At 37.6% G+C, this 27,172-nt stretch overlaps 2 protein-coding genes across 2 annotated transcripts; one reads left to right on the top strand and one right to left on the bottom strand.

Annotated features, from left to right (window-relative positions):
* Window positions 1-9,782: 9,782 nt before the first annotated feature.
* On the bottom strand, window positions 9,783-22,959 carry cog2 (component of oligomeric golgi complex 2). Its single transcript, XM_038285462.1, has 18 exons — window positions 22,784-22,959; window positions 21,658-21,819; window positions 19,416-19,481; window positions 19,249-19,329; window positions 18,977-19,080; window positions 18,628-18,736; window positions 18,241-18,420; window positions 16,029-16,153; window positions 15,639-15,765; window positions 15,405-15,544; window positions 13,219-13,280; window positions 12,984-13,135; window positions 12,643-12,828; window positions 12,283-12,355; window positions 11,488-11,630; window positions 10,725-10,864; window positions 10,398-10,581; window positions 9,783-10,288 (listed from the first exon to the last, which is right to left on the bottom strand). The coding sequence occupies exons 1-18, from the start codon at window positions 22,838-22,840 to the stop codon at window positions 10,190-10,192; spliced, it is 2,190 nt and encodes a 729-aa protein (XP_038141390.1). The 5' UTR covers window positions 22,841-22,959; the 3' UTR covers window positions 9,783-10,189.
* A 5-nt stretch (window positions 22,960-22,964) lies between these two features.
* On the top strand, window positions 22,965-26,389 carry LOC119783785 (THAP domain-containing protein 6-like). Its single transcript, XM_038285463.1, has 5 exons — window positions 22,965-23,347; window positions 23,489-23,684; window positions 23,785-23,892; window positions 24,112-24,316; window positions 25,931-26,389. Exons 1-5 carry the CDS (start codon window positions 23,268-23,270, stop codon window positions 25,933-25,935), a joined length of 594 nt encoding a protein of 197 aa, XP_038141391.1. The 5' UTR covers window positions 22,965-23,267; the 3' UTR covers window positions 25,936-26,389.
* The last annotated feature ends 783 nt before the right edge of the window (window positions 26,390-27,172 follow it).

Here is a 27,172-nt window from a genome sequence, read left to right as displayed (position 1 = left end):
TGGCTCATCTGGGTTTGTTTGTTTTTTTGTTGTGACCATTTAAAATCCCAGAAAACTGACTTGATTTAAAGTCCTAAAACATACCACAGATTTTATTGAATAAGGATTTGTCACACCAAAGTTCTTCAGATCAAAGAGATTTTAAAAGTAGAAAAAGTTAGCCTGGGGAAATAAAATAAAAAATTACTTCACACTTATCCCTGCTGGGGCAGCGAGGGGTGCTGTTGCCTATCTCCAGCTGTCTATGGGCGAGAGGCGGGGTACACCCTGGACAGGTCGCCAGTCCATCACAGGGCAACACAGAGACAAACAACCATTCACGCACACACTCCCACCTAAGGAGAATCTAGAGAAGCCAATTAACCTAACAGTCATGTTTTTGGACTGTGGGAGGAAGCCGGGAGAACATGCATGCAACGGGAGAACAGGCAAGACCCCAGGCCGAGAATAAAACACAGAACCTTCTTGCTGCAAGGCAGCAGTGCTACCCACTGCTCCACTGTGCAGCCCTGAAATTATAGAAATGATCATAAAAATGCACTTTTTAAATATTTTAGATGAAAAGAAAAGCTAGCCCTAACCGGTTGTCCCACTGATATTTCCCTCCGTTCCCCATTCTGACCCATTCTTATCTGCAGAGTTCTGATAATAAATCTGCTAGAGTTTGAGTGTGAATGACCCCTTTGAGATCAGACTCCAGAAATGTAACTGAAACTCTCAAATTTTATGTCAGTGACTTTTTCCTCATCTTTTCTTGAATCTCTTTATATCTCTGCATTATGCATTCATAATCGAGACCTTCTGGGTCCTACTTCATTTCGTTAGAAAGGTCTTATTTAAAGGTATAGTGAATTTTTGAAAAGACCTGCCCTCTCCCCTTTAAAAAAAAAAAAAAAACACATGCACAACCCTGTAACTGCCCCTGAGGGGGAACACCTATTAAACATGTAGGAGAGCATGCATGAGCCCATTTCTCCTTGTGCACGCTCTGTTTAAAAGTTGCTGTTTGCATCGCTCATACAAGCTTACTTTTCAGAATAAGATTAGCAGTTTTTCCACTATGTCAGACTCACCAACAGTAAGTAAAAATGGGGATGAGCGCATAAGTCTGTTTTACATAAACATATCACCACACTAGGACCACTTATTTTGATGATCCACCTAAAAAAGAACACCCTCCACTAAACTTAAATGTGATCTCTTAGTTCTACAGATCCTTCAGTAATCAGGCCTTGGGGAGGTTTGTGAAACTCAACCAAGCTTTCTAAAAGATTTCTTAAGAGCTGATGATTTTTTTCACAGAAGGCCGAATTAGTCCAACTAGATTTTTTTATTATTATTTAATATTAAATCAACTTAAAATCCTTTTTTTATGAAGGTATGTGTTAGGTTTAAACACCAAACATTTTAAGCAGTAACCTGTACAAATAAAAGACACAGAGAATTTTAGTATGATTCACTTGCAAGGAGAGTGATCAGAGACTGTTCAGTTACAATTCTCCAAAACACTCTGAAAAAGTCTCCGCTCTACCAAGCTTTTTATTAAGGAAACGCCCTGGCTACAATGTGGTTCCGACTGCTAAGGGGAGGGGGAAGGATGAAGCCAGTCGGAACCAGAAGGGAGGGGGTGAAAACCCAGTCGGTACCAGAAGTCTGCATAACATCATACAGTATCATGAGATAAGAACTTTCACTCCTTTCTCTGGTGTTAGTACGTGCAGTTCCCCGTGTTCTTCTCCTTGAACCGGGGCTGGCCTTCAGCAGCCAATTCTCATAATCAGCACTCCTTCTGCACAGACTTAAAACATTAGTACAGAACAAACAAGTAAAATACTTCAACACTCTTTATGATATAAGTGAAATAAGGATAACAAAATGTGTGAGCATAATAATATGATCTCAGTGTGTAAGCATAATAATATGATTAAAGTAATATGATTAAAAGTAGAATAACTTGTACAATTAATCCAACATTTCCCCCCTGTTTATTCACTTTAAGCTATTTATTTTATCATTCAGTAGTTACTTCTTTTCAGATTTTCAACTATGAAATCACGTTTTAGCTGTAAAGGGTACACTCAGAGGTACTTTAAACTGGTGGGTTACTGTTAATGTCATTGGAATTAGGATAAAAGTCAGGAAAATGCAAAGAGATCTCATCTTCTGCGCTGTCTTCATCATCAGATGGGTATTTTTCAGTGGGCATGAGGGCATACATTTCTGCTTTCATGGGTTGTATTGCTGTGGTAATTAGTCTATTTAACAGTGCTCTAATACATGGAATACAACAACATCCACATAAGGTCAAGATGGCGGCAAATACAGCTATAGACATTAAAATAGAAAGCACCAATTGTTTGTATTTACCAAAAATGTCTCCAAATCCATCCCACATTTTTGTGTCAACTCCAGAATGGTCTTTCATTTTGCTGTTAAGAGAGCGAAGGCCTTCAAGGGCCTTTGTGAGGCTGCCATCAGCAGCGGTGTTGTTGGGAATAAAGGTGCAACACTGATCTCCAAAAATAGAGCACACACCACCTTTTTCAGCTAACAACATGTCAACAGCAATACGGTTCTGGAAAGCCATCAGAGAGGTAGCTGACAATTGTTCATGGACGGCGGAGAAGCCTTGTTCTGTTTTATTTCCCAGCCTCTGGACGTTATAATGGATGTAGTTGATTCTGTCTACATTTTTATTTAGAGTACACCACCAGCATAAGAAAGATTCAAATCCTGCAGAAACTTGATTGGCTAGTTTATACTCATCAGGAACACCTCTGGGTACACCAATGCTATCAATATAAGTAGGGTCATCTCCACTCCATGCATTTTCAGATGCCCTCCTCCTTCTAGTATGCTCTGTGTGAGGTAAAATGCTGTTTGCAGTTGTCAACAATTCATCCGTTGTGAGTGATGTAACAGAAACAGGTAAAATCAAAGTGATAGCAGCACATAATCCAGTGGTGTTACATGGAAGTTTGTCAAACAATTTGTCATCTCCACACCACCACCAGATGTCGCTGCGGGATTGAGGTTTAAAAAAGGTGGATACCAGTAAAATGCTTGCACATTGTGTTTCATTTAGTGTGCCTAGTTTCGGGCCCACTCCGGTCCTGTTTACACAGGTAAAATTTGCCACAGCTACTTTTTTCAAAAAGATCGGTTTCTTTTTCTCAGCTGTGGTCAGGGGATAGATGTTATCCCAATAGGTGCAATTATCAGATGGGACCGTATAATTCATTATATTTAGAAGACATTGAGGAGTTATGGTAGCAGGAACCACACGTAACAGCGGTCTGGCTCCCATACACACAAGACAATCATTAGACACTGTTTTAGCTGCTTGTTCTGCCATTAAAAGCCAGTTGTTTGTTTGCCCAGAGATTCCAGTGATGACTTGAAACAATTCATCTGTTTTAAGCGGACCATTAATATTTTGAATTTTTATCTGTTCACCTTGGGCAGAAGTAAGAATCCCTTGTATCTCATCTCCTTCTTGTGTAATATTTACGGGGCACAAATACAAAGGCCAACATGGATCGGTTCCACTAGACCGTGCACATAGAAATGAGGAAGAACAGCCTTCCTTCTCAAGGGGTTCTGCTGTGGAGTTTATTGTCATAGTGAAAACTTTGGAGGCATGGTTAACAGTGAACCCTGATATTCTACTCATCCATTTCTTAGCTAAAGGTGTCCATCCATATGATCCCTTTTTCCACTGTCCAGTGGTTCTAAATACGTCTCCCCAACCATTATGAGTTCTTTGAACTACGCGAGGAAATAGGTAGAAATCATAACCGTGCCAATTTCCGGGGTCATGTTTAAATCTTTGCGAGAATGTTTGAAAAGGAATAGTCACCAAACTGATTACTCTAGTAGAGTTATAGCAGAGATAGACGTCCCTTTTACAAATAACTGGATCATGGGGGCAACAAGAATCCTTGCACTGAGTGAGAGCTAAAAACAAAACTAATATGAATAATCGCAACATCATCTAGGTTTAAACTTCAAAAGTGTTCTATGGATAATCTTTTTACACAATGGTCTACTTCCTATGACCTCTCGGCAGAGTTGTTGAACCTTCACCAGTTTGAGATGGTTGTATGCTAAAAAATACAACCCCCTTTGTACGATGGACTTCCTCTGGAGGTCGGTGAAGGAGACCAAATGTGTATTCTATAACAGGTACCACAGTAGAATTACTAGAGTGCTAAGCAGTACGGTAAGGTTCCACAGAATAATTAAGAAAGTGATTTTACTTATTACTCATCTGATCTAACTATCACTTTCTTGCAATCCATTTAGAAAACAAATCTATTATAACCAAACAGAATTGAAAGGATAAATAGGTTTAGGGAAAGCACCTTTTTTAGGTCTTAAATTTCCTTGAAGATTATGTTAGCACATATTAGACATGCTTTACAAAAGTTTTTTGCATAAAATATAAATCCATATGCTGTATAATGATGCTCAATGCTCAATCAATCCTACAATCCCCCCGTTTGAGACATGAGTAAAATCATGACTCAATATAGCAGCTCATTCAAAGAATTTTTTTTATTTGGAAGGATTGGTTTATGTTCTGGTCACATATAGGTGCCATCATGGATTTTAAGATAGTTTGGCTGATTAACATGTTTGTTTCGTTGAATGTCATCCCCATTTCACATGTTTTTAATAAGAAATGTTATGTTTAATACAATGTTACGATGAAATTAGGACAGCAACTAACAATTATTTCGTAAATCGATCAGTCTATCGTTAATTCTTTCGATTAATTGGTTAGCCAAAAGTTCTGTAAAGAAGATTACTAATGACATTAAACCAGGTGAAACCAAAACACCTCCTCCTGAAGAGCTCCGGACGGAAAGTATTGACAGACAAAAACATTTTATAATCGTATTTGCAAAATGTTTATAAATTTATTTTACAGTTTTGGTATGATTACTGATCCAAGTGGGTTACTCTGTCGGGGAAAGCCAGATTTTACATGTATATTATGTGTTAGAGTCTCTATACTCCATTTAATGATGAATCACTAAATTTGTTTACGAATATGCAAATAAACAATGAATATGATTCATGTTTTCAGCCACAGATAAAATACATGAGATGGGCAACACAGAGTAACTACAGCCCAGATGTTCAACTTTCATAGTGAAGTTATTATTTTTAATGAAGCATAGTAGGTAAAAATATAAGAGTGGGGTTTAACTCTGCACGATTCTATATATTCAGAAGAAAGTACTGTATTTACCGTCTGTCTCAGTTGTTCAAATAAAATCATTTACAAAGTGGAAAACAGTCCTAATTCCACATTCATCAGAGCCGGTGATACTCCAACATTGATAAACAGCATCTAGTTAGTGTAGTGCTTAAAAATGTTTATTAATGTAGCAAAATGCTCCTTTTCTCTTTAAACAATGAATTCCTCTCATCAGTACTGATGCTCATATCAAGCATAAAAAAAAGAAAGGCATGCATAATGCATAGTACCAATGACACCAGACCAATAGTGTCCCTACCAGGGATGGGATGCCCAGCCTCTGTCTAAGCAAAGCATAGAGCATCCCTGCCTAAGAGGTTAACTGGACATTCAGGTAAAGTCAGTACAGACAGCCGGCAGGAGAGTCCTTCAGGGTCTCTCAACCACACAAGCTGGATCTCCTGCACAGCCTTTAAATGACCTTGAGCTAATCGGACTATGACAGTCTCAGGTCCTTGGCCAGCACCTGGAATTTGTTGTTTAACAGTTGTTCTGCATGCACCACTGTCACACAGGAAAACTGTTGGGGTGCTATTCACATGTATAGTTAATACAACTAATCCTTATTTGTGCATATTAATTATGTTTTTGATAAAAATGCTTTGGCTAAAATGCCATCAGAAGGCTAATAAATAGAGAGGAAAAAGGAACAAGAACAGAGGGACAGAACCTAGAACAAATAATGAATGTCTATTCTATTAACATTTCTCTATCTGTAGAATGGGACTGTTTTATAGGTTTTCTTGTCAGGGGGGGGGGCCCCTGCCCATCCATGCCCAGGGCCCCAAATTTCCTAAATCCGCCCCTGCCTATAGACCATCATGACAGGAAAAAATGGATTTTCAGCTGGCCCCTGACCCGCCAAAGGATTTGGCAGCTCAATTAAAGGAAACACTCAATTTCAGGTTTGGGTTCAGGGGCTGGCAGTGGGGAGATTAAGCCTCCCCCCATATCTTTTGACCAAGCCCCCACAGGTCCCCCAGAACGGGTAACCCTTGTGGAGGTGCTGGGCATAGGAGAATAAACCGGTGGATTTTCAACTTTAGGAGCTGGCAAGACTGGGGCTGAAGCAGAAGCAGCAGCAGCACCAAGTTCATTTGGGTCTTGCTGTAAAGCTGCTTCTGCAGCTGCTTGTGCTTGCTGTAATAATGCTTTTCTAACATCTTCCTGTGTCCAGGTTCTGTATACCATTACTGTGGCTGGTTGTTGGGCATTCCCCTCAACCTGGCCTGCTAAGGGGTTTGGTAATTCTATTAAAGGAAGCGTGAGGACTGCTCCTTCACCTTCCAGGTTCACAGGCATCACTCGGGGTGTCCGTGGAGACAGAATGTCATTAAATGTTGTCGCTAAAGTTTTTGACCAATCCCCTACAGAACCTTTGGACCTAGTAATATATCCCTGGGAGGTATCAGCTTGTGGAGAAGCTGCTTGAGGAGGGGCTGTGTTCAATGGTGCTTCTACATGTTGTGGGGGAGTATATCGAGGAGGATCCCCCGTGGGTGAGAGAGCTGAGGGATCGGCTGCAGCAACAACATCTCCCATAGATGGGAGATTGTGTATTTGATGTATCAGGTTAGAATAAGGCCCTGCGTACTCATCATCCTCCTTTCTATGAAACATAACTGATCTTTCCTTTTCCTTTTTTCTTTCTTCACTTTCCCTTTCTTCCTCTTCTTTCTCTTTCCTTTGTCTCTCCCCCCTCTCTCTCTTAGCTCTGCGCTCTCCCTCTTCTCTCTGACCTGCCAATTTCATCCAGACCATGGTTTGCATGTAACCTTCTTTTGCCATCAAAGTGTCTTTATTTTTGCTCTTTGTTTTTATTTTTTGTTGCAATTCTTTAATGTTTGTGGTGCTCAATTTGCCTATTAAAACCGTAGTTTTTTATCCAGTGACACAATGGCTCTAACGCTGATGGGTCATCATTTTCGACTGCTTTCCAATCTTTGCACTGGAGTTTCTCTAATAACTTCTGTTTTTCTTTACTTTGCCCTTTTCCCATTTTGAACTAAATTTGGGCCCAGTGGGTTTTTAACACCTGTCGTGTTCTAAACACTGGGGCTTCAGACAAGATGGTGATCAACTACTTTTTGTGGTAAAACTCACTTCAACCTTTACAGGTGGAGTTTTCTTGTCTACAAACATCCACAAAAGCTCACCATTTAACCCTTGTCTTTTTGGTATGAAATACAGATATCTAGTGATATCTATATTTCCTTTCACACACACACACTCACACACACACACACTGCGCAGTTAACTTTTACTTTATTTTAAACACAGAGGACGCCGCTATCCTATGCAGAATTTAACTAGTTTACAACTCGGGGAACCTGCCCTTACAAACTAGGGGAGCCTGCCCTCCCGCGGACTTTAACTGTTTTAAAATTTCTGTTTTACCTGATAGAGTCTAGAATTGTCAGGGTTTTAGTACAAAAGGGGAATCTCGTGACCCCACGCTGAGAGGACTTCAAAAGGGGAATCTCGTGACCCCACGCCCTTCACTTCTATCTTTTTTTTTTTTTTTATATTATTATATTTTTATAAATTTTTTATATTTTTATATATTTTTCTTCCAATAATTCACTCACTCCTTATTAAAAGAAAAACTACTCACAATTCTCTGCGTCCTCGAAATGCTTCAACCGTCGGACCCCAGCTTGTAAGGGAGAGACCAGTCCCGTAAAGGGTCTGTTTGCTGCGGCCGCAGGCTTTATCTGGGTCTCACATACCTGCTGGGGGTCGTCGGGTATCTTGCAATCCGGCTCGAAGGACCAATTAATGTTAGGTTTAAACACCAAACATTTTAAGCAGTAACCTGTACAAATAAAAGACACAGAGAATTTTAGTATGATTCACTTGCAAGGAGAGTGATCAGAGACTGTTCAGTTACAATTCTCCAAAACACTCTGAAAAAGTCTCCGCTCTACCAAGCTTTTTATTAAGGAAACGCCCTGGCTACAATGTGGTTCCGACTGCTAAGGGGAGGGGGAAGGATGAAGCCAGTCGGAACCAGAAGGGAGGGGGTGAAAACCCAGTCGGTACCAGAAGTCTGCATAACATCATACAGTATCATGAGATAAGAACTTTCACTCCTTTCTCTGGTGTTAGTACGTGCAGTTCCCCGTGTTCTTCTCCTTGAACCGGGGCTGGCCTTCAGCAGCCAATTCTCATAATCAGCACTCCTTCTGCACAGACTTAAAACATTAGTACAGAACAAACAAGTAAAATACTTCAACACTCTTTATGATATAAGTGAAATAAGGATAACAAAATGTGTGAGTATAATAATATGATCTCAGTGTGTAAGCATAATAATATGATTAAAGTAATATGATTAAAAGTAGAATAACTTGTACAATTAATCCAACAGTATGCATTTCCTCTGGTTACCTTTGCCCAATATGAAAAATTAGTTTTAGAATCTTAAACCTTAAAGAGCAACTAAAACCAATATAATAAAACCTGCAAATGGGCACAAGGCTTTTCACAGCTCTGTAAATAGAGGCGTAAAAAAAATGAAAAGGAAAAAAGATGCTTTGCTCTGGCCTACAAATCTGTGTTGATAATGATAAAGAGAGTGAAGCATTAATGTGGCAGTAATCTGAGCTGAGATAAGGTCAAAAATGTAAACGAAAAAAAGTTTAAAGAACAGTTGAAACAAATTCAACAATCGCTCCACATTCAAATTTTAGAAAATGATTTCTGGATAATGATTGCTTTTGTAATAATCAATTTCCAGCTGAGGAATTTAATTACTCATTTAAGAACAGACTCACCAAATCTATCATTTAGCTGGCAGGCAAAATCTGAGGCAAAGGTTTTAATATGGCTAACTAATTCTAAAATAAAAACAATCTTTGAAAATATTTTGAGCATTTTGTTTTTCCATCTCAAATCAAGAAAAAACATAAATATGTTTCCTGGAAGTTAATATAAATTCTAAATATAATCATATTATTAACTGGGTCCTAACAAACAAAACAGATCCCAGCCCCATTTTATGTTATTACCCAAGAAAATATGTAACAAAATATATAATATTTAATCAAATATTATTATGTACTACTAGCAATGCACTCATGGACCACATGAGGTATGAGTACCCCAGTTCGGGAATCACTGCTCTACACCCACTGGTAATTATTGTAGAGGATGTATAATGCTGTGGGCCTATTTCCCTTCCAAGTTCTTTAGAGGCCTTAAACTCTTTAAAGTATAAATAATATAATGTGGAGTCTCTATGTTTAGATTACATTGTTGGTCTAAAGCATGGGCATTTGTAAAGAAAAACAAAACAAAGCTTTAAAACCAAAAATCAATGTTCTTTCTTAGTTATCAGTCCCAGGACACATCTTCACTAAGGGTTAAAAGAACTGGCAATTCCACTACAGATTAACTAAATTTTCTTGCTTTGCTAAGTGACACAAAGGCAGAAATAGTCATTTAACTTCTAGAAAATGTATAGAACCATGTGTAGCTTGAGCAACAATGAGTGGATTAATAAATAGACCTTAAATCATGAGATAAACATTTCACTTTATTCCTAAATTCTTGATTTAGTCCTTAGTTTTCATTTCTGATTATTCCTCAACACCAAAATCATTCCATTCAGATTAAACAGAAATTACATAAACAAGCTGTTACAGATTTTAATATTTACAAATAAAATTCTTTTTACATATTATAAACCCAAAAAGGTGATCTTTCAAGTAGTTTGTAAAGAGCAAATACACTATACAGTAGTATATATGATCCTGCAGTAACATTCCATCTCTTGTATTTATGTGGCCAACGGGAAAGTCTGTTCCTCTGTGGTTCTAGGGGAACCACCTCCACCTACACCAGATAAAACTTTTACATTTCCACATCTCGAGAGACTTTAGAGGTGTGCAGGATGTTTATCGTCATTTTAGAGTGAAGGTTCTACTGGCTTTGTTCTGCGAGCTCTCGAGCCTCTTTCACAAGCTCCATCAGGGTGGAGAACATGGAGATGTCAGTCGGCTGGAGGCCAATTTTCTGGATCTGGAACAGAAGCAAAATTTGACACAGTAACTTAAAGCTAAATTATTTCCTTCTCTTTTGAGGTGTTGATAAGTAAGTGTGATCATTTGTATATTAAAGTGTCATTTACCTGTTCGCCCAAATATTCAACATCCAAGGCCAGCTGAAGGCGAATCTTGCTGTCATCTGTTGGTCCACCATTGGCTCCTGTTGTAACAGCAGTTGTTGCACCCTTTCTGGCTTGTTTCAGACGTTTCAGACTGTCTTCCATCTTTTTCACCGAGCTGAGCACCTCTGAGATGGTCTCATAGTACCTGAACATATGATGATAAACTGTTTGAAAACTTTCTAGTTATTTTGACAGAAATAACTGATTACTGGTACATGAAATTCCTTCAAGAAATAACATTTTCTGTGTCTGGGCTTTGTTTTCTCTACATTTGTGGGTGAAACCTACTTCTGTGTGCAGTCACACAGCGTAACTCTGAGCCATTCTTCTGCTGTTTTGGGGTTGACCAGGCCTGTTGAGTCTGTTAGGAGCTGGTGTAATGGCCGTAAAGCGTTGTCCATATATGCTGATGCACGTACTGGCAAATCCTTCAAATGGGGAAATTCAAATAAGTCAAATCCGGCAAAGCTATCACATCTAGAGCAGAATAAAACCAATATATATTACCTGTGTTATGATACTTTTAAGATATGCATGTTGCCTTTGCCAACATTTACTTATATTTGAATAAAGAAAGTCAACACTACATGTGATGTGAGGCATGGAAGTGGCTGCATCATGCTATGCTTGCATGCTTTTCCTTAGCTAGGACAAGGGCTACGATGGTATGGTTTGCATAAACCCTGCCAGAAATTCCTTTAATGTCAATGTGAATCATTTTTGGTTTATTATATATTTTGCAAGGCAAGTTATTTGGCTTCTACTTTCATAAAAAAAGACTGATAGTCATTTTAAAAACCAAGGCAATAGTTAAAGCCTTTTAGGACTTTTCTCTTTTAATGCACTTCAAAATAAATGTATTAGTTTCCACATTCATTAATATTAAGGGAAATTATCCTGTTATGTTTCTTTTTTCCCCTAAGGAAACAGGACAATTTCATGTCTAAATATTTGAGTCTCTATTTGCAGCAAATTACTCTAAAAGAAACATTTTGCAAAAGACAAGGTTTACGATAAAATAGGGGAAAATCAGGGAGAAACATCCACCTACTTTATTGGTCCTGCGGTAGAGTCGTGGAACCTCTGAGGCACTTTTCAGAAAGCGGCAGCAGCGTTCAGTCAGATGCTGCGTCATCTTGGTGTTCAGAGATGGAATACTGCTCGACAGGCTGGCCTTAGAGTCTGAGAGAGCGTCTGTAAGGCAGAGGGATTTGTAAATATCCAGGTATCCTCAAGATAAACTAATCTAAATTAAAAGGGGCAGCTGCTCACTATGGGACCCGGCTTTTAAAGCTAATGATTTAAAGCAATATTTAAAATCTAGTCTTAAAACTACAAGAGTGAGATTTTCATTAAATAGTTTGAATCTTTAAGAGGAAAATGGGAGACTAGAGTTCAATTCCCTGAAGCATTGGGAAGGGCAACCAGTTTAAACTCTGCAAAGTCTGTGAGCAGAACGCAATGACATACTGTGGCGACCCCTGAATACAGGAACATCCAAAATGACTCAACATCTTCATAATTCATGAGCATAAGGCATAGAGATTCATTTATTCATTTGAAACTGAGGCAGAATGGGTTAAAACACTAAAGGCTGCGTGACTTTACCAGGACACCAACAATAATTATATTACGTTTCCCCAACAGGTTTCCTTTGTACATCATAAATATGTTTCTGCTTGTTAGATGTAATTCAACATCATCTTTTTATAGTATAACTAAAAACAAAGAGAAAAATATGAAAGATATTCATAGCTCGGGTTTACTTTCTTCTTTTTGGATTTAAATAAACCAGATGAAATGGAGCACAGAACTGATCCCGATACGCTCTCCATGGCCGGCTTACCTTCAACAACAGCAAAGTTTTTCATCCCCAGAGCCTCTAATCGCTGCCTGACCAGCTCTGACAATTCTGGTATCTAAACAGGAAGAAGATGATTTGTGTAAATAGATAAAAAAAAAAAAAAAAAAGATTTCACAGCCCATATAGAAGTCCGACATTCCCACAGATCAGCAGCTATACAAAAACAATCAGAAATGGTTTTCTTCATGGGGACTGCCAGAGCTTCCTTTCACATTACAGTTTAGCACTGAATTTAGATCTATAACCTAAAATCCCTTTATGATACCTTGAAGTTTGGTTCTGTAAACAGATATATGATATGTGTAATGAAATAAAGGTGTCTGTGTATTTAGGATGATGCACCTTCTCCTGCAGCCTCTGAATGTCAGCAGCGATATAAACCAGCTGTTTTGTGGAGAGAGACGCTGGGCCTCCGCTCTCACTGCCGCCTTCATCCATCGACGTGCGGCTAGACGTGGAGGAGGCCGAGCTCGGTAGAGGCCTGGTCGGCTCCTTTGGAGCCTCAGGGGTAGGAGTTTTTGTTAACACCTGCGCAGGGAAGAATAAATGACTGAACCACAACCCAGAATAACTCATCTAAACCTAAAATCTATGATGTTCTCTTTATGTCAATATTTTAAGCTTTCAGCTTAAACCAGCACATTATTGCTAGTGCTGCATTTACTTTCTTCTCTGAGGTTTACCTCTTCCAGAAACTTGGCATATCGTGAGTACAGCTGCAGCGTCAGCTTCCAGAAGCGATGAGCCAAGGGTGACAGATACACCTTGTCTGACCAGCACCTTACCAAGCAGGACCACAAAACCTCAGAAACTTGCAGGTGGAACGAACTACCAGCTGGGAAAGAGCAGAAACACAGAGGTATTGTGGGTAACCTACGCTGTGAACACAGACATTTATATCTGCAGATGAACTCCCACCTGGTGCTGCTTCTAATCCTTCACTTATGGTATTCTCCAGCCATCCAGCTATCTCTCTGTACCTGAGACGGGGAAGTATGGAGAGTGGGACAGGACAACGTGTCATCAGCGCTGATACAAACATTCAACAACATGTGCATGGAAATTTTGGACTTCCCGGAAAAGCCTAGCTGTGGAGGTTTGGGTTGTGAAATAAAGATAGGAAACCCAATCTTTGCTTTGACGTGCAGTGCTGAACCTACATGTTCTGCGTTTTACAGTGTTACAGTGGGGGCAACAGGGCTTGTGTACCTTTTTCCACACAGATCAATAACCATTCTTCCAAAGGTCTTGTGTCATTTGTGAGCAAAGTTAAGCAATATGCTGGCATTCATCGTCTATTTACATTTCGCTTTGAATCCTTCTCCACCATGAAACTAACAACCATTAGAAATTTCCCAGATTCCAGTAAAAAAAAAGAGCCTTCTTCCCATCATCAGTGTCTGCCAAGTTGTCTTTATCTGCAGGGAATGCTGACAGGTCATTCGTTTAATCTGAGTCCAAAAAGCTAAAAGCAGTTTTGCAAACTACACCTAGAGCTGAATGTTCACTTTATTTCACAATGTTTATTGTATTTCAGACAATGACACTTTTACATGCTTTCCTCAATGCAAAAACCGCTCCACCTAAAAATCTCTACTAGTTGAGCAAACATTAAACAGAAGCTCCATAAAATAAATGGTTTTACTTTATATTCAGCTAATAACTAATGAACACATCCTCCTAGTTTTGGAAAACTTGGATAATTTCCACCTTTTAATACTCTTTGTGTGACTTGTTGATCATTACACAGCTACAATCTTCTCTGATTTTTTTTTTTTTTTTTAGGACTCCATGTGACAGGTCAAAGAAAAAAACATTTTGGATAAAAATCTGAGCTGGTTTTTCAATCTCTAATACAAATCTTTCTTGTGTGGTGCCCTCAATTTACTGTTACCTTTCCTGAATCTAGTGCAACCATTTTCTTTCAGGAGTTAAATACTAAAGTAGGCCCACTACTGTTCATCTTGTAGAAACAGCTGTTTAGTACAGTGGTTAGAGGTCTGTTAGATATCAAAGACAAAACACAGCGTGATGAAGACAAAGGAACTCGAAGAAGCTTGAAGCAGATTTAGGACGTAAGCAAAACCCCAAGAACTAGAGGCAGACAAATACATCGACTGACTGATATTTTGGGCCAATATGCATTTTCTTTGTATTGGCTGATACATGGTGGCTGATTTATTAGTGCATTCAGCAGCCATGATAAGAGATCACTTGAGTTGCAAGCAGTGCTGTTCCCTCCATTTGCTGTCAATCGCTACTGTTTTGTTGGCTTTTTTAAAGGTTTCTTTTGTTTAAATGAACGGCCATGCAGAAAATGCCCCTAAAAACCAGCAGCACATAATGGGAATCAATTAGACTGATGTCCAAATTATCATCATCTGCCTTTAAAAAAAGCTGTATTGGTGAATTTCTACTGAGAAATAAAAGAATTTCTCATCTGAAAAAAAAAAAATATGACATAATCTTCCACCTAAGATATGAGCTTCCTCCTTGTCAAGGACAGGCATGAATCAGAAAAGCAACCAAAAGGGCCATGCTAACTCTGGAGGAGCTGCAGGGATCCACAGCTTATATGGACGAATCTACAGACCTAATAACCACTAAAGGAGCAGATGAAACCAAACCTGGTCTGGTTGGTGAAGCTTTAAAATGCTAATGTGATCAAAAACTAACCAAACATCACTGAATATCTTAAGCTCAGAGTGAAATGCGTTAGTTACAGTATAGCGTTTTTCTTAAGCAAAGACAGGGAAACTGATAAGAACTGATGGGAAAATAGGACAATGTAGGTTCATCCTAGATGAAAACAATAAAGGATTGGGGCAGATATTCACTTTTTGAGCAGCGTAACAACCCTAAACCTACTGCCAACAGCTACAATAGCTCACTCTATTCAACTGATTTACAACATTTGCATTAAAAAACTGTAATATTTGGTATGTTATGGTATCTTCAAGTAACATTTTAGGCAAAACATACATTTTAAGCTTTATTTGAAATTGGGTGAGTAAATTTTTCTGTCATGACTGCATGACTCTGGGGGTGTACTGTCTATTTAGCAACAGATCCAGAGGATTACAACAAATTTGGGCAATATTTACCGTAGCTGAAAGTAGACGGGCAGGTTCCATTTGTTGTTGAAGCTTGTATACGAGGGATGAACTCTTAGTCTCTTCACACTCGCCTGTGAACTGCACTGTTGTTCAAAGCGGCGAACAAAGTCCATGCTAACGCTGTAGCGCTAAAAGAAAGAAAAAACAATGTTTTCCATAAGGAATACAAGATGATTTTACTCAAGACTGTTGTTAACCACTGGCCAAAACATAGATGTATACCTCATAGAATATCTCTGGGTTTCCAGGGTTGAAGATGTAAGCCAACCTTTCCTCTATTCCCTTAATCATCTCTGGCCACACAGAGTTCACCAGGAAATCATATCCTGGAACTGTATCGGCCTTGTCACTGAGGTACAACAAAACAAAAAAAAAGGCTAAATGAACGTTGATTTTAATGTATTAAATTTTCTATAAGGAAAACATTTTTTTTTCATAAAAAAAAACAAAAAAACAATTTCGACCACATTTAGAGCAGAATAAGACCCATACCAAAGGCTGATAATGAACTTTCTAAATTAAGAACCAAAAGATAGAATTAACAACTTAGAAAGGACAAACTATTTGAATCATTAAAGCACTGAGTAACTTCTATTAGGATATAGATAATACCTGGATATGGCTCCCCCAGTCACCTCTCTAAGCAGTCTACAATGATGAGGAACAAAGTCCAACAGTCTGGAGTACATCATCTGAAGACCGCTTGGATTGGACTTCACTGCTTCTTCAACTATAACCTGAAGGAAAACAGGCGATCTTTGTTACTTACAAGCTGGATATTCAGGATTTCATCAAAATTCTGTATGACAAACTATTCCCCTATTGAGCATAATTTGATACCAAGTTAGTTTTTTTTCCAAGTGCATTAAAAGTTAAAGCACCTCTTTTTAAAATGTCAAGTTTTGTAAACTATTAAAAATATTATTCAGACATTATTTTATATGAGTTGTAGCATGTTAAAATTGAATGCGTTTCATAAAATGCTAACCCTTTTTAACAGAGGATGTTTCAGTGTTCAGAATTAACTATGTCTGATCAACCCTTCCAAAGTCTAGCTGATCTAGTAGGTAAATAAACATGATATAAGTCACTGATATTTTACAGCAAAAAGCTTTTGCTTTTATGTATATCCTCCAAAGGCAAGGGTGAAATATATCAGAGTACTCTGGGATCCTCCTGACAGTTCAAATTGATCTAAGGTCTGAGTCTGTGCCTTGATTCCTGCAGAGTAACAACCTGCCACCCGGGACCCTGCAAGGATAAGGAGGTATAGGCTTTAGAAGGATTTTCTATTAGATTTTCTATTTGTTTTTTCCTGACATCTTCTTAGTCAAATGGATCTAATTCTTAAAGCTACAGTGTGTAACTTTTAGCGACATCTAGTGGGCAGACTGCAGCAACATGAACATCTCCCCCCCACCGCTTCTCCCCCCCAACAGTACGGCGAGCGTTACGGGACAAAATGTCTTCTACGACGTCCGCATCACCTACCTTCTCAAGTGATGAGGTTTGTTTACATAGATAATTTTACAGATAGTATTTCATTAGTCTGTGTAGGGTATAGATTTCATGTAGACTTAAGATAATAAATATACCCGTTATTTTTTCTACATCGTTGTGACGTTTTGGCGATCTCGCAATCACTAGTTTGTTGGCTCTGCGCTGCCGTAGCGCAAAGATGTCTGCCTCCATGGCTGCGAGACCCGCTCCTATGTAATTATAAATAACGAATTCTAAGGCAACGCAAATATTAAGGTTAAGAGGCTGAGCTCGTAGATGATGATAAATAACATAGTTATGTATAATATATTAAATTTCTGACTGTATATCCCTGTAATTATTACACACTGTAGCTTTAAAGAGTATCAGTCAGAAAGACACAAAAGCATGTAGGTGGTATCATTTTAGTGCATAAAACACCGGTTGGTTAGGCACTACCGAGTGCATAAAATATGGTGCAACTAGGACTGTGCAATATAGCTGAACCATATATCATAATGTAGGCCTTTCATATCAATCAATAGCAATGATTGTTTTTTTTTTTATTACCTATTTGAAGTAAGGACCAGGGAAAAATCTGGATTTAAAATATAACCCTTTTTTAAATTAAATTTAATCTTCGACCTTAACTTAAATCTAACAAAGGACATCCATGGCTCCAGCCTTATCAAAATATTACACTTTGTTCTAAGATCAAGAACACTGCTCTCATTTTATATTAGAATTAAAATGATAACTGTATGTCCGGACAGAGGAACTGTGGTAATGAGATAAACTACTGGGGAAAAAATTTGTTCTGATACTTAACAGGCAGGTAATATTAGGGTGTAATAAACTCACATATCTTTAATGATAATTATCCTAACAATTGCCTTGACCTCAAATCCTACTTAGCTGTGCCCTTAAAAGTTGAGAGGCTAATTCATTTCCATACATCCCCAAGAATGTTGTCTGGTTCTGAATCTGAGTTCAGCTAAATTATAGACCTTTTTAACTGACATATTTTCTATTAATATTGATCAAGTCTCCGTTGGGATACATATTGTGATTGATTTATTGCCCAGTGTTGCGTGTAACTAGCATCCCTGCAAAGTTAATGAATGATAAAAAAGAAAACTTGCAAGAGGGACCTGCAGCATTATCAAAGGAGCTGATGGAGGTGCTGTATAGTAAGGGGCAGGTTAAAGAGCTGTCTTACACAGACAAATATATAATGCTAAAAAAAAACATATATAAATCCCCCCCAACTCTCCATCTGTGGCAGAAAAAAAAACAACAACAAAAAAAACAGGCTAGAAACCTTTAAATGTGACTGCATGTGTACCTGGTCCATGTATGGTTTAACCAGAACTTGTCCCACTAAAGCTTCAGCATCTCGAGTTTTGTCTATGGTAGCATACGTCCTCAGGCAGTGGCGCACCATGTCCACATTGGATGTCTGCAGACCCTCAATCAACAGACCTTCCAGAGACTGCTGCAGCATCGAGGTGATCCCTGCAATACGCTGTTGGAACACATCAGGCATGGTAAAAAAAAAAAAAAAACTTTTCCACTGCTACTCTTTTACAACACTGGCTTCAATAAAAAGCTACGACTCAAATGCAAACAGGTTTTCTGTGTAATAAGGATAAATAAAGGGAGCATCAAGTCATTTGAACTACTGATAAGATCTTTTTATTATTATAGTCTGTTTGACATATTTGACACTTACAGGTCTGACTTTATCCAGCAATGGCATGCCTTTGCTTTGCACAGCGTGAAACTGAAGCTGGTTGAATTCTGTGGCAATCCTCTCCAGGATCTGACCTGCTAACAAAGGGCTGTTCATACAGAGATATGATCAGTCTGAGAGATATTAATATATAACCAAGCTGAACAAATATCACCCTCTGACATTTATTTGCCTAAACCAGTCCAGCAATATGTCAGTAGGAAATAATTTATTAATATCATAAGTGTAAAAGAAAAATTTATATTCCAAGTCTGCTTTTTGCAAAGTTTAGACCATAATTTTTTTTTAAAAAGTCAAAATCTAATGGGCTTTGTTATTTTTGCTTCACCTGCTGTTTTCCAGAGGATTGGAGTCCTTTGAGCTCTGTGAGTGAAGAATCTTCTCAATCTTCTCCACTGAGCGAACCACTTGAATCAGCCTCAGCACGCATACCTGAGGGACGAGAAAGGAAACATTTAACAAAATAGGGACACTGTTTTAATTTCTCATCAGGCTTGTTACATTGGTCATTTTGGCACAAACATGTCTAGGTTGACTCTAGAACTGCAGACAACTTTATCCCAATACAAAGATCGTATTCATAATGGAGAGGATCCAAACCTTTTTTTTCTGTAGGTCTTCCTGTTTGGACAGCTGGTTATCGATGGCCTGTATTACTTCACTCACACAGGAACGCAGACTCTGCAACAAATACAAATCTAAATTAGCATGGACACAAAAACAAGGAAATGATCAAAACATTCCAGATATCTTTAAGGACTCCATACCATAACCTCCTCCCGTAACTGGCCCAATGGCACAGAAAGTTGATTGAGCGCTTTGTCCATTCCAACCTGAAATCATATTCAAATGTAAAAATACTTTGAAATAAAACTCAATGGTGGCTAAAAAAATATGCTAGATTTGGACCCGAGCTAACATTGGCCAGGGTCTGATACATGTTGGTGATGTGTTTAATGCATCCCCATGAATTAAATACTAAATGCAGGAGCAAAGGTTTAAGGAACTCCTTGAGAACAGAATATATGATAAACGGTTGATCAAATTATTACAATATATTTTAAATGCATGTTTTCAAACCATAGTCTAAGGAGCCCTGTGTTAGAGATTGGTAGATGATGCCTGTTTGAGTTTGTTTTAAATTTACTTAATGGTATGGAGACTGTTAGTGTACCACTCGTTAGCAACACCTGCTGGTTTTCCGAAATCATTGCAGACAAATCCAGAATGAAGAGTTTACATTGGCTGACCTATCTTCACTAATATTATACATGTGGACACCCAATGAATAATGAACAGAGTCAGTATACATAACTGGCTGATAAAAAAAACAGTAACTTAATAAAATTGTAGAGCCTATATTACTATAAACTATGACAATAAATCTGTCAAATGTGAAATGTTTCTGGGTGTGACGAAAAAAAAATTTAAGACTGAAATAGGGTTTCAAAATGGCTATCAACCAATTTTGGGATGACAATAAACAAGCATGCAGATATTTCACACCAGGGTTTTCCATGTCCAGAGTCCATTGTTGCAGGATTTTGCAGTGACTGTATGTGGTTAAGTTCTTACTTCTACTCCCATGCATAAATCTGCAAACTAGCTGCAACTCTCTTTCCTTCTGCAAACCTGCTTTAAGCAAATCACTGTGACCGGAAGGTCTACAGTCAGAAAAATCAGCGTCTTACTCCTGTTTCATGTAATGTGACTGAAAGTGAGTGTTTCTGCAATTTGAAAAGTCACTTTGTTAAACTGCGATCATATCATACATGCAAGCTTTGTTTAAATCATTAAAGAAACAGGAGACTGTGAAAGTAAGAGAGTCCAAGTGCTTGTATACAAGGTGGGCTGGAATTATTTCAAACTGTGTTTCTTCCCTCCTTTAAGCTGATGAAGATTCTCAGTCATCCAGGTCATAGTCATTCCGTAAAAGTTAAAAAAAAAAAAAACAATCCACTGGACTTGGTTTCCAAGAATTGAAGACGTTTCGCTACCTCTCCAGGAAGCTTTCTCAATTCAAATGTCTGGATCCGCCAGAACGAATATGAGCGGAGTGGTATATGCTGTTTAGTGCAGAGAGGAACGCTCTGATCTTTGTATTGGAGAAACCAAACAACCTCTCCACAGACGCATGGCCCAACACAGAAGAGCGGCCTCATCTGGACAAGACTCCGCAGTACATCTACACCTTGTGGACAAAGGACATTCTTTTGAGGACCAGAATTTTCACATTCTGGATTAAGAAAACAGGTGGTTTGAGAGGGGGGTGAAGGAAGCCATTTATGTTAAGAGAAAAAAAAACAACCTTAAACAGAGGTGGTGGACTCAGATTCCAGCTTCCAAAAAGTTACAATTCAGTTATAGAGATGATCCCTTCCGGATATCACCACACCCCCACCCCATCACAGAGGAACAAAGCACCTCCCCTCTTCAGTCGGTGAACAACACCTCCTTAACAACCGACCATTAACAAGGATAGACAGGTTTTAGGTATTACAGGAGACAATCCCCCCTTTAACGACAACCCCCCCCCCCCCCCCCCCCCCCCCTTTAACAACCGACCTTCAGAATCATAGACAGCTTTCAGATATTACAGGCTAACAATGGAACCAAACGACCCACTCATCGGTTTCCATTTGCATGTTTCCAAGCAATACAAGGCCTTGTCTACATAAAGACTCAAACTTACTGCGGATCCACACATTTGAATTAAGAAAGCTTCCTGGAGAGGTAGCAAAATGTCTGCAAATCTTGGAAATAAAGTCCAGTGGATTGTTTTTCTTTTTACTTTTACGGAATTCCCTCGTTTAAGCACAAATGGGTCAAAAGCTGAGCTTTTTTGACTCCTCAACAGGGAAACAGAACACTTCGCCTGTTTAGCCAGGCCAACAATTACCTTTAATGACCCCCCTTTCATGTATATATGTATACAACTAAACTGCCTCTTCCTACTCTTATCTTTCCATCTGTCAGCAGAAAGATGGGCCGACATTAAAAACTACTGACCAGGTTGGTGGAGAGGTTGACAAAATCTGCATAATCCTTGTTGATGAGCTCCACCATGGCTGTTTTTAGCAGTTTGTAGTACAGCTCCAGGTCTTCTCTCATCTCCTCCAGCTGGACCTGCTTCCGACATTCAGCCACAAACTGGTCGACATCAAAGTCATCCTGGAAGTAACAGCAAAACATATGTCAGTATTGTACTTGCACGGCATTTCAAAAGAACTCTTACAAACTCTACTTTATACACAAACAATTCAACAAAAAACAGGATTTTTGGGTTCTGAAATGAATTTAGCTTTCAAGTTTCTGTTAAAAAATTTCTTCTTTTTCATGTTTGCTGTGTGCAATATATTACTATTTTTTATAATGGTGGCCATCCTTCCATAAACTTGATATTATTGGAATGCTTTACAATCCAATCAATAGATTCGTCCACCTGCTCAATAATTTCTGTGGGTCCTCCTGAGTTATGATCCTTCATCAAAAATCCTCACCTTGCCCAACCTGTCAGATTAGTTAGATTGCATATTTGCTGTATCATTTCATTTTTTGAAATAGGAATTAAACAGCTAATCTGGGAATTATAAAAGTCTAGGGTAAAGTTTTCCCTGATCTAAATTCACTGATGATATCTAAAAAAAAAAATCCTTTATAGTCTTTCCCTTACTGTTTTATTTAAATTGGGAGTAAATGAGGCATAATATGTATATGTATTAATTACATCTACTACAATATAACTATATGTGGTCTTTTTCATTGCCATCGGAATAATGAAGGAGTAAATATATATATGCATATCCAATTTTTGCTTAAAAACGTTCTATTTTACTAATAAAATACTTAACACAAAGTGTGTAAAAGGTAAAGGGTTCAAATATTACTAAAGCTTTAAAGAGCAACATTAGCAGTGTGATAATTTCTCAAGATAAGCTGGTGTTAATGAGTAATATATTTGGCATATAAACATCTACGCTAACTGTAGGTTTTTACGTTACTTGAAAATATTGGCAAAAATGTTTAAACATTAAAAATAAACTTTAAATATCGACTTTCGGCTCGTGTCATGCTAACTCTGTTGACAGGGGCTAACCGTAACGCTCTTGATAACTTAAGTTTGACAAGCTCTCACCTTCATAAAAACATCTTTATCGAAACACAGAGAATCTGGTCCTTTCGGTAGATTCATTTTAGATCACAAACTACAGCTCAGCGCAGTATCCGCGAATAAAGATGTCAATTTATTTGGTTAGCAACTGCAGCCAAACTTCCGCAAACATGGCACTTCCCCGTGACACAGCAGCGCCCTCTAAAGGCTGGAGGTTTCATCCGTTTCATCCACCTATGAGACGACGAGGAGCGTTGTTCCGTCGCTTTAGGGAATTTCCCGATTATATATTTTATTCACATATTTTATTCACTTTAATTGGTCGTAAGGATTTAACTCTACTCAAAGAGTGCAACAAAAAATCCCCGATCGTAAAAAAAACGGTGATACGCAGTATTTGCTACTCATGAGACGTACGTCTCCGTGTCCGCCATCTTAGGTAGGTCAACGTGGACAGCAGGCGAGTAGAGCTTTTTTTATTTTGTTATAAAGATAACCACAATCTAATATGCCGGTGTCGTGTTCGGCGTATGGCTGCAAAAGCAAACGCACAACGTTAAGTAAACATCGAGGGATAACTTTTCATCAGTAAGTTTATATCTGTTGTAAACAGGTATATTTTGATTATAGATGCAAACCAAAACATGCTTCACGTGGTTAACTTCATACACACTCAGTAAATCATTGCTGCAGTTTAAAGTGAACATAACATCAATGATGCTTTTGAAGGTTTCCCAAAGATCCTGGACTCAGGAAAGCCTGGATCTTAGTTTCCAGACGGATGGACTTCAAGCCATCTAATAACACAGTCCTCTGCAGTGAGCACTTCACTGAAGCTGATTTTGACCGAACTGGACAAACTGTTCGATTGAGGGAAGGTGTAATCCCTTCTGTTTTCACATCTTTTCCAAAACACCTAAAGAAGGTTTGTGCACACAATATTGTTTTAACAAAATATACATCTAATACTTAAAGTAATCATGTTTTGTTTTTGTTTGTTTTTGAATGTTTCATTGAATCTGTAGAAGCCTGTTAAAATTCGGTCAACAAGGACATCAAGTCGTGCGTTGGAACCAATCAAGGATCCGGTCCCTGCTCCAAAGTGTCCTGAACCTCCAAAACCGTCACTTTCTGTTAGTATAATCATTTGCATAAGTATGACATAAATTAAACTTTTTCTTGTTTAAAGAACACAATTATTCATGTACGTTTATTGTGATAAACTAACAGAGTTGCACACAGGGAAGAAGTGTAAATCTAAATTATACAGGATTTGAAATGTGTATCTTCCCCAAAATTGCAACTATTCAGAGCACTTTTACATCCAATGTTTGTTCTGATTCCTTTCGTAGGATCATCATTACGCCCTCGATCCTAACCAGATAAAGAAGAAGATATCTGATGCTCACGCACGAATTGAGGAACTGGAACGCCAACTCCGGAATGCTAAGGATCGGGAAAGACGACAGAAGGAAGCTTTAAACTCACTTTTGGATGACCTAGATGCTAGAGGAATGATTTCAGGAGAAATGCAGATCCAGCTGCTCCAGGAATCCGGTGGGTTCATCTATCAGTTGTAAAGGCTTATCAGTTCCAAGAAGGGAAACCCATGATCAGCTATTAGCGGATGCATTTGACATAATTGCAATTGAAGACAGAATTGCATCTGTGTCCAATGAAAAATTATTTCTTGAAATATGCACACACTAAAAGTAAATTAAAGCGAAAGTGGAATACAGGGACACTACGTTACTAATTTCCATTAGTAAATATGGGGATAAGCTTGAAGATAATTTTAAAAATACTGATCAGTTACCTGTAACATATCATTGGTGCTTTTGTCTTTTACAGAGGTTTAATACCTACAGAGGTATGAATTTCTAAAGCTTCTAAAATAAATCAGATTAAAAAAATATATAAATAAAAGTGCAGACTCAACAAAAGATGACTCCAATAACTCAATTATTTCCAAATTGAATCTTTTTTCTCTTATGCATCAGGTCATAGCTAATAGCTGATTGCCTCGGCTCTCACAGATCTTTAAATTTGTGGATTATTGATTGATGAATTGATTTTATGGATCACATAGTGGAGAAATTTACTCACTACATTGGCTCAAATAGTCAAAAACAGAAGAAGAAGGTGCTAAAGCAAGAAAAAAGGTGCATGGGATATATACGGTATGTACAGTGCATCCACATATGACAGCTTTTTATATCTATCTATCTATCTATCTATCTATCTATCTATCTATATATATATATATATATATATATATATATATATATATATATATATATATATATACATATATATATATATATATAGATTACAATTAGGGCTGAAACAATTCATCGGATTAATCGTGATTGATCGATTATTGAAATAATCAGCAACTAATATAGTAATCGATTAATCATTAACTGGAGTATAGAGGGCACAACATGCCTTTAGCTGATAGAGCTGCAGTTATACCAACATTGCATACAATTTTGTGCGCATTTTGCATTTAGATTAAAAAAACATTTTTGTCTGTCAATATGCTCTATCCAGAACTCCTCAAGTTTTAGTTTCACATGGTTTAATTTTTAAGAAGTCTTCTGCTATAAAGCCTTTTGCTATCCGATTAATAAAAAAAAAAAAATCAAGAGATTAATCGATTTGTAAAATAATCGTTAATTGCAGCCCTAATTACAATGACAGGCAGCTACTGTCCACCGTAATACTTCAGAATAATAGAGGACCAACACTCCTGCTTTTACGGAGTCGGTCACCATGCATTTGACTAAAATCTGCTGCTACTACCCTCTGTAATTATCATGAATGTATTGACAATCATGCAAACCTTTTTTTTCTATAACCGTTTGATAGAAGCATTCAAATAATCTGTAATATTAAGTTTTCGCTAGGTCATACTGTATGGTTGTAGTAAAGCTGCATTATTCTAAGAAAAAACATATAGGGAAAGATGTAGCTCTGTTTGTTTGATCAAATAAATGAATGTATCAGGTGAAAGATGGTTAAACAGTCATATCCATCATAAATCATCAATACAATTTGTGTGTTTCTCAGTCTATCATCTTACCATGTTTTTTAATGTGCGTGGTTGATTTGAAATTCTTTCCTTATAGCCCATAATAACCTATTTTTCTTATTTCTTGTGACTGGCAGATTGAAACATCATGAAGTCCAAGACTTGGTTCAATCAACTGGACAAAAGCTGCAGAGTTCTTAAACTCTCAGCTCCATGCAGTTCATCTCGCCGAGGTTCATTTACTGTTCAACATGAGCTTATCGCTCATTTCAGCCGTCAGAAATTCTGACTATGGAATGAATAATGTACGTTTACAATCTGTTGAATATAAAGATTTATTTTTGGTATGGAAGAACTTTTACAGCCCCAGTGGCCCATTGCCTCAAGGTTCTCGTTTTGGATTGTCCATATCGTTTTATTTGAGAGGACGTTGAGGTTGAAAAAATGGATTCTGAGGTTATCCACAATATTCTATTTTTTTATTTTTTTATTTTACATGACTGGCTGTCTTTCTGATATTGCAAAGAGAGATGAAGACTTTAGTAAAACTGTTTGAGAAATTCACTTTTGTAATAATAAAATTTTTGTGAAAATTTCAGGCCTTTTAAAGTCTGTTAAAATCTTTCAGTTAAGTATTTTAAGAATGTTTTAATAGTTCAAATTCTACTGAAGTTGTGTTTTGGTTTGGTAAATAAATTCACTATGCCACATTTAATATTTTAATTACTGACTTTTTTTTCTGGCCTTGATCTTTGTTCATTTTGATAATTTTTCACTTTCAACCAATAAAAACACTATTAACTTAGACAATTTCATATGACCAATAAAATCAGGTATGTGTCCTTAATATTAAGTATTTTTCACATCTGCAAAAGGTAATTTTAAGCTGAAAAATGCGTCTCACTGGAACCTATGAATTTATTGAATATGAGTGAAGTTGTGTTTTAATAATCATTTACACATTAAACATTTGAGTTAGAATTTTTTTTTACTTTAAGTAAATTTATTTAACTTGTATCACTTCAACCATTATTTTTGCTTGTTGGATTGAAGCCTTTTTTGCTTTAATGCCTTACAGCCATACAGTAATGTGATGTTTGGTTTTATTAGTAACAAAGCCTGGGAACACTGTCACTTTCATCTGGATTTTAATCATGTCCATTAAATACATTTCTAAATCAGATATTAAATCAAAAAAATAACTATGAGCAACGATGGTGAGCTTCTTTTAGACAAATTTCAATTCATGTAAAGTGTATATTTTTAGTATCAGGTATAAAATTTGATAGAAGGATTAGTTTACTTATATTTTTTTAAGCAATCAACCAAGCATTATTGCGATCTATAGGTATTTATTTATGTACTTTATATCGGAGGTG

Source organism: Cyprinodon tularosa, unplaced genomic scaffold, assembly GCF_016077235.1.
Source record: "Cyprinodon tularosa strain WSP-4 unplaced genomic scaffold, ASM1607723v1 ctg210, whole genome shotgun sequence".
Lineage (NCBI taxonomy): Eukaryota > Metazoa > Chordata > Actinopteri > Cyprinodontiformes > Cyprinodontidae > Cyprinodon > Cyprinodon tularosa.
Note: the sequence above shows the minus strand (reverse complement) of the source record. Positions and strands in the feature narration are given on the sequence as shown.

Coding starts and splice junctions, on each gene's coding strand:
- cog2 (XM_038285462.1), bottom strand. CDS start 22,840: ATGAATCTACCGAAAGGACCAGATTCTCTGTGTTTCGATAAAGATGTT. Junction 21,820..22,783: donor ATAAAGATGTTTTTATGAAG/GTGAGAGCTTGT, acceptor TGTTACTTCCAG/GATGACTTTGATGTCGACCA. Junction 19,482..21,657: donor TCAACCTCTCCACCAACCTG/GTCAGTAGTTTT, acceptor ATATGATTTCAG/GTTGGAATGGACAAAGCGCT.
- LOC119783785 (XM_038285463.1), top strand. CDS start 23,268: ATGCCGGTGTCGTGTTCGGCGTATGGCTGCAAAAGCAAACGCACAACG. Junction 23,348..23,488: donor CGAGGGATAACTTTTCATCA/GTAAGTTTATAT, acceptor ATGCTTTTGAAG/GTTTCCCAAAGATCCTGGAC. Junction 23,685..23,784: donor TTCCAAAACACCTAAAGAAG/GTTTGTGCACAC, acceptor TTGAATCTGTAG/AAGCCTGTTAAAATTCGGTC.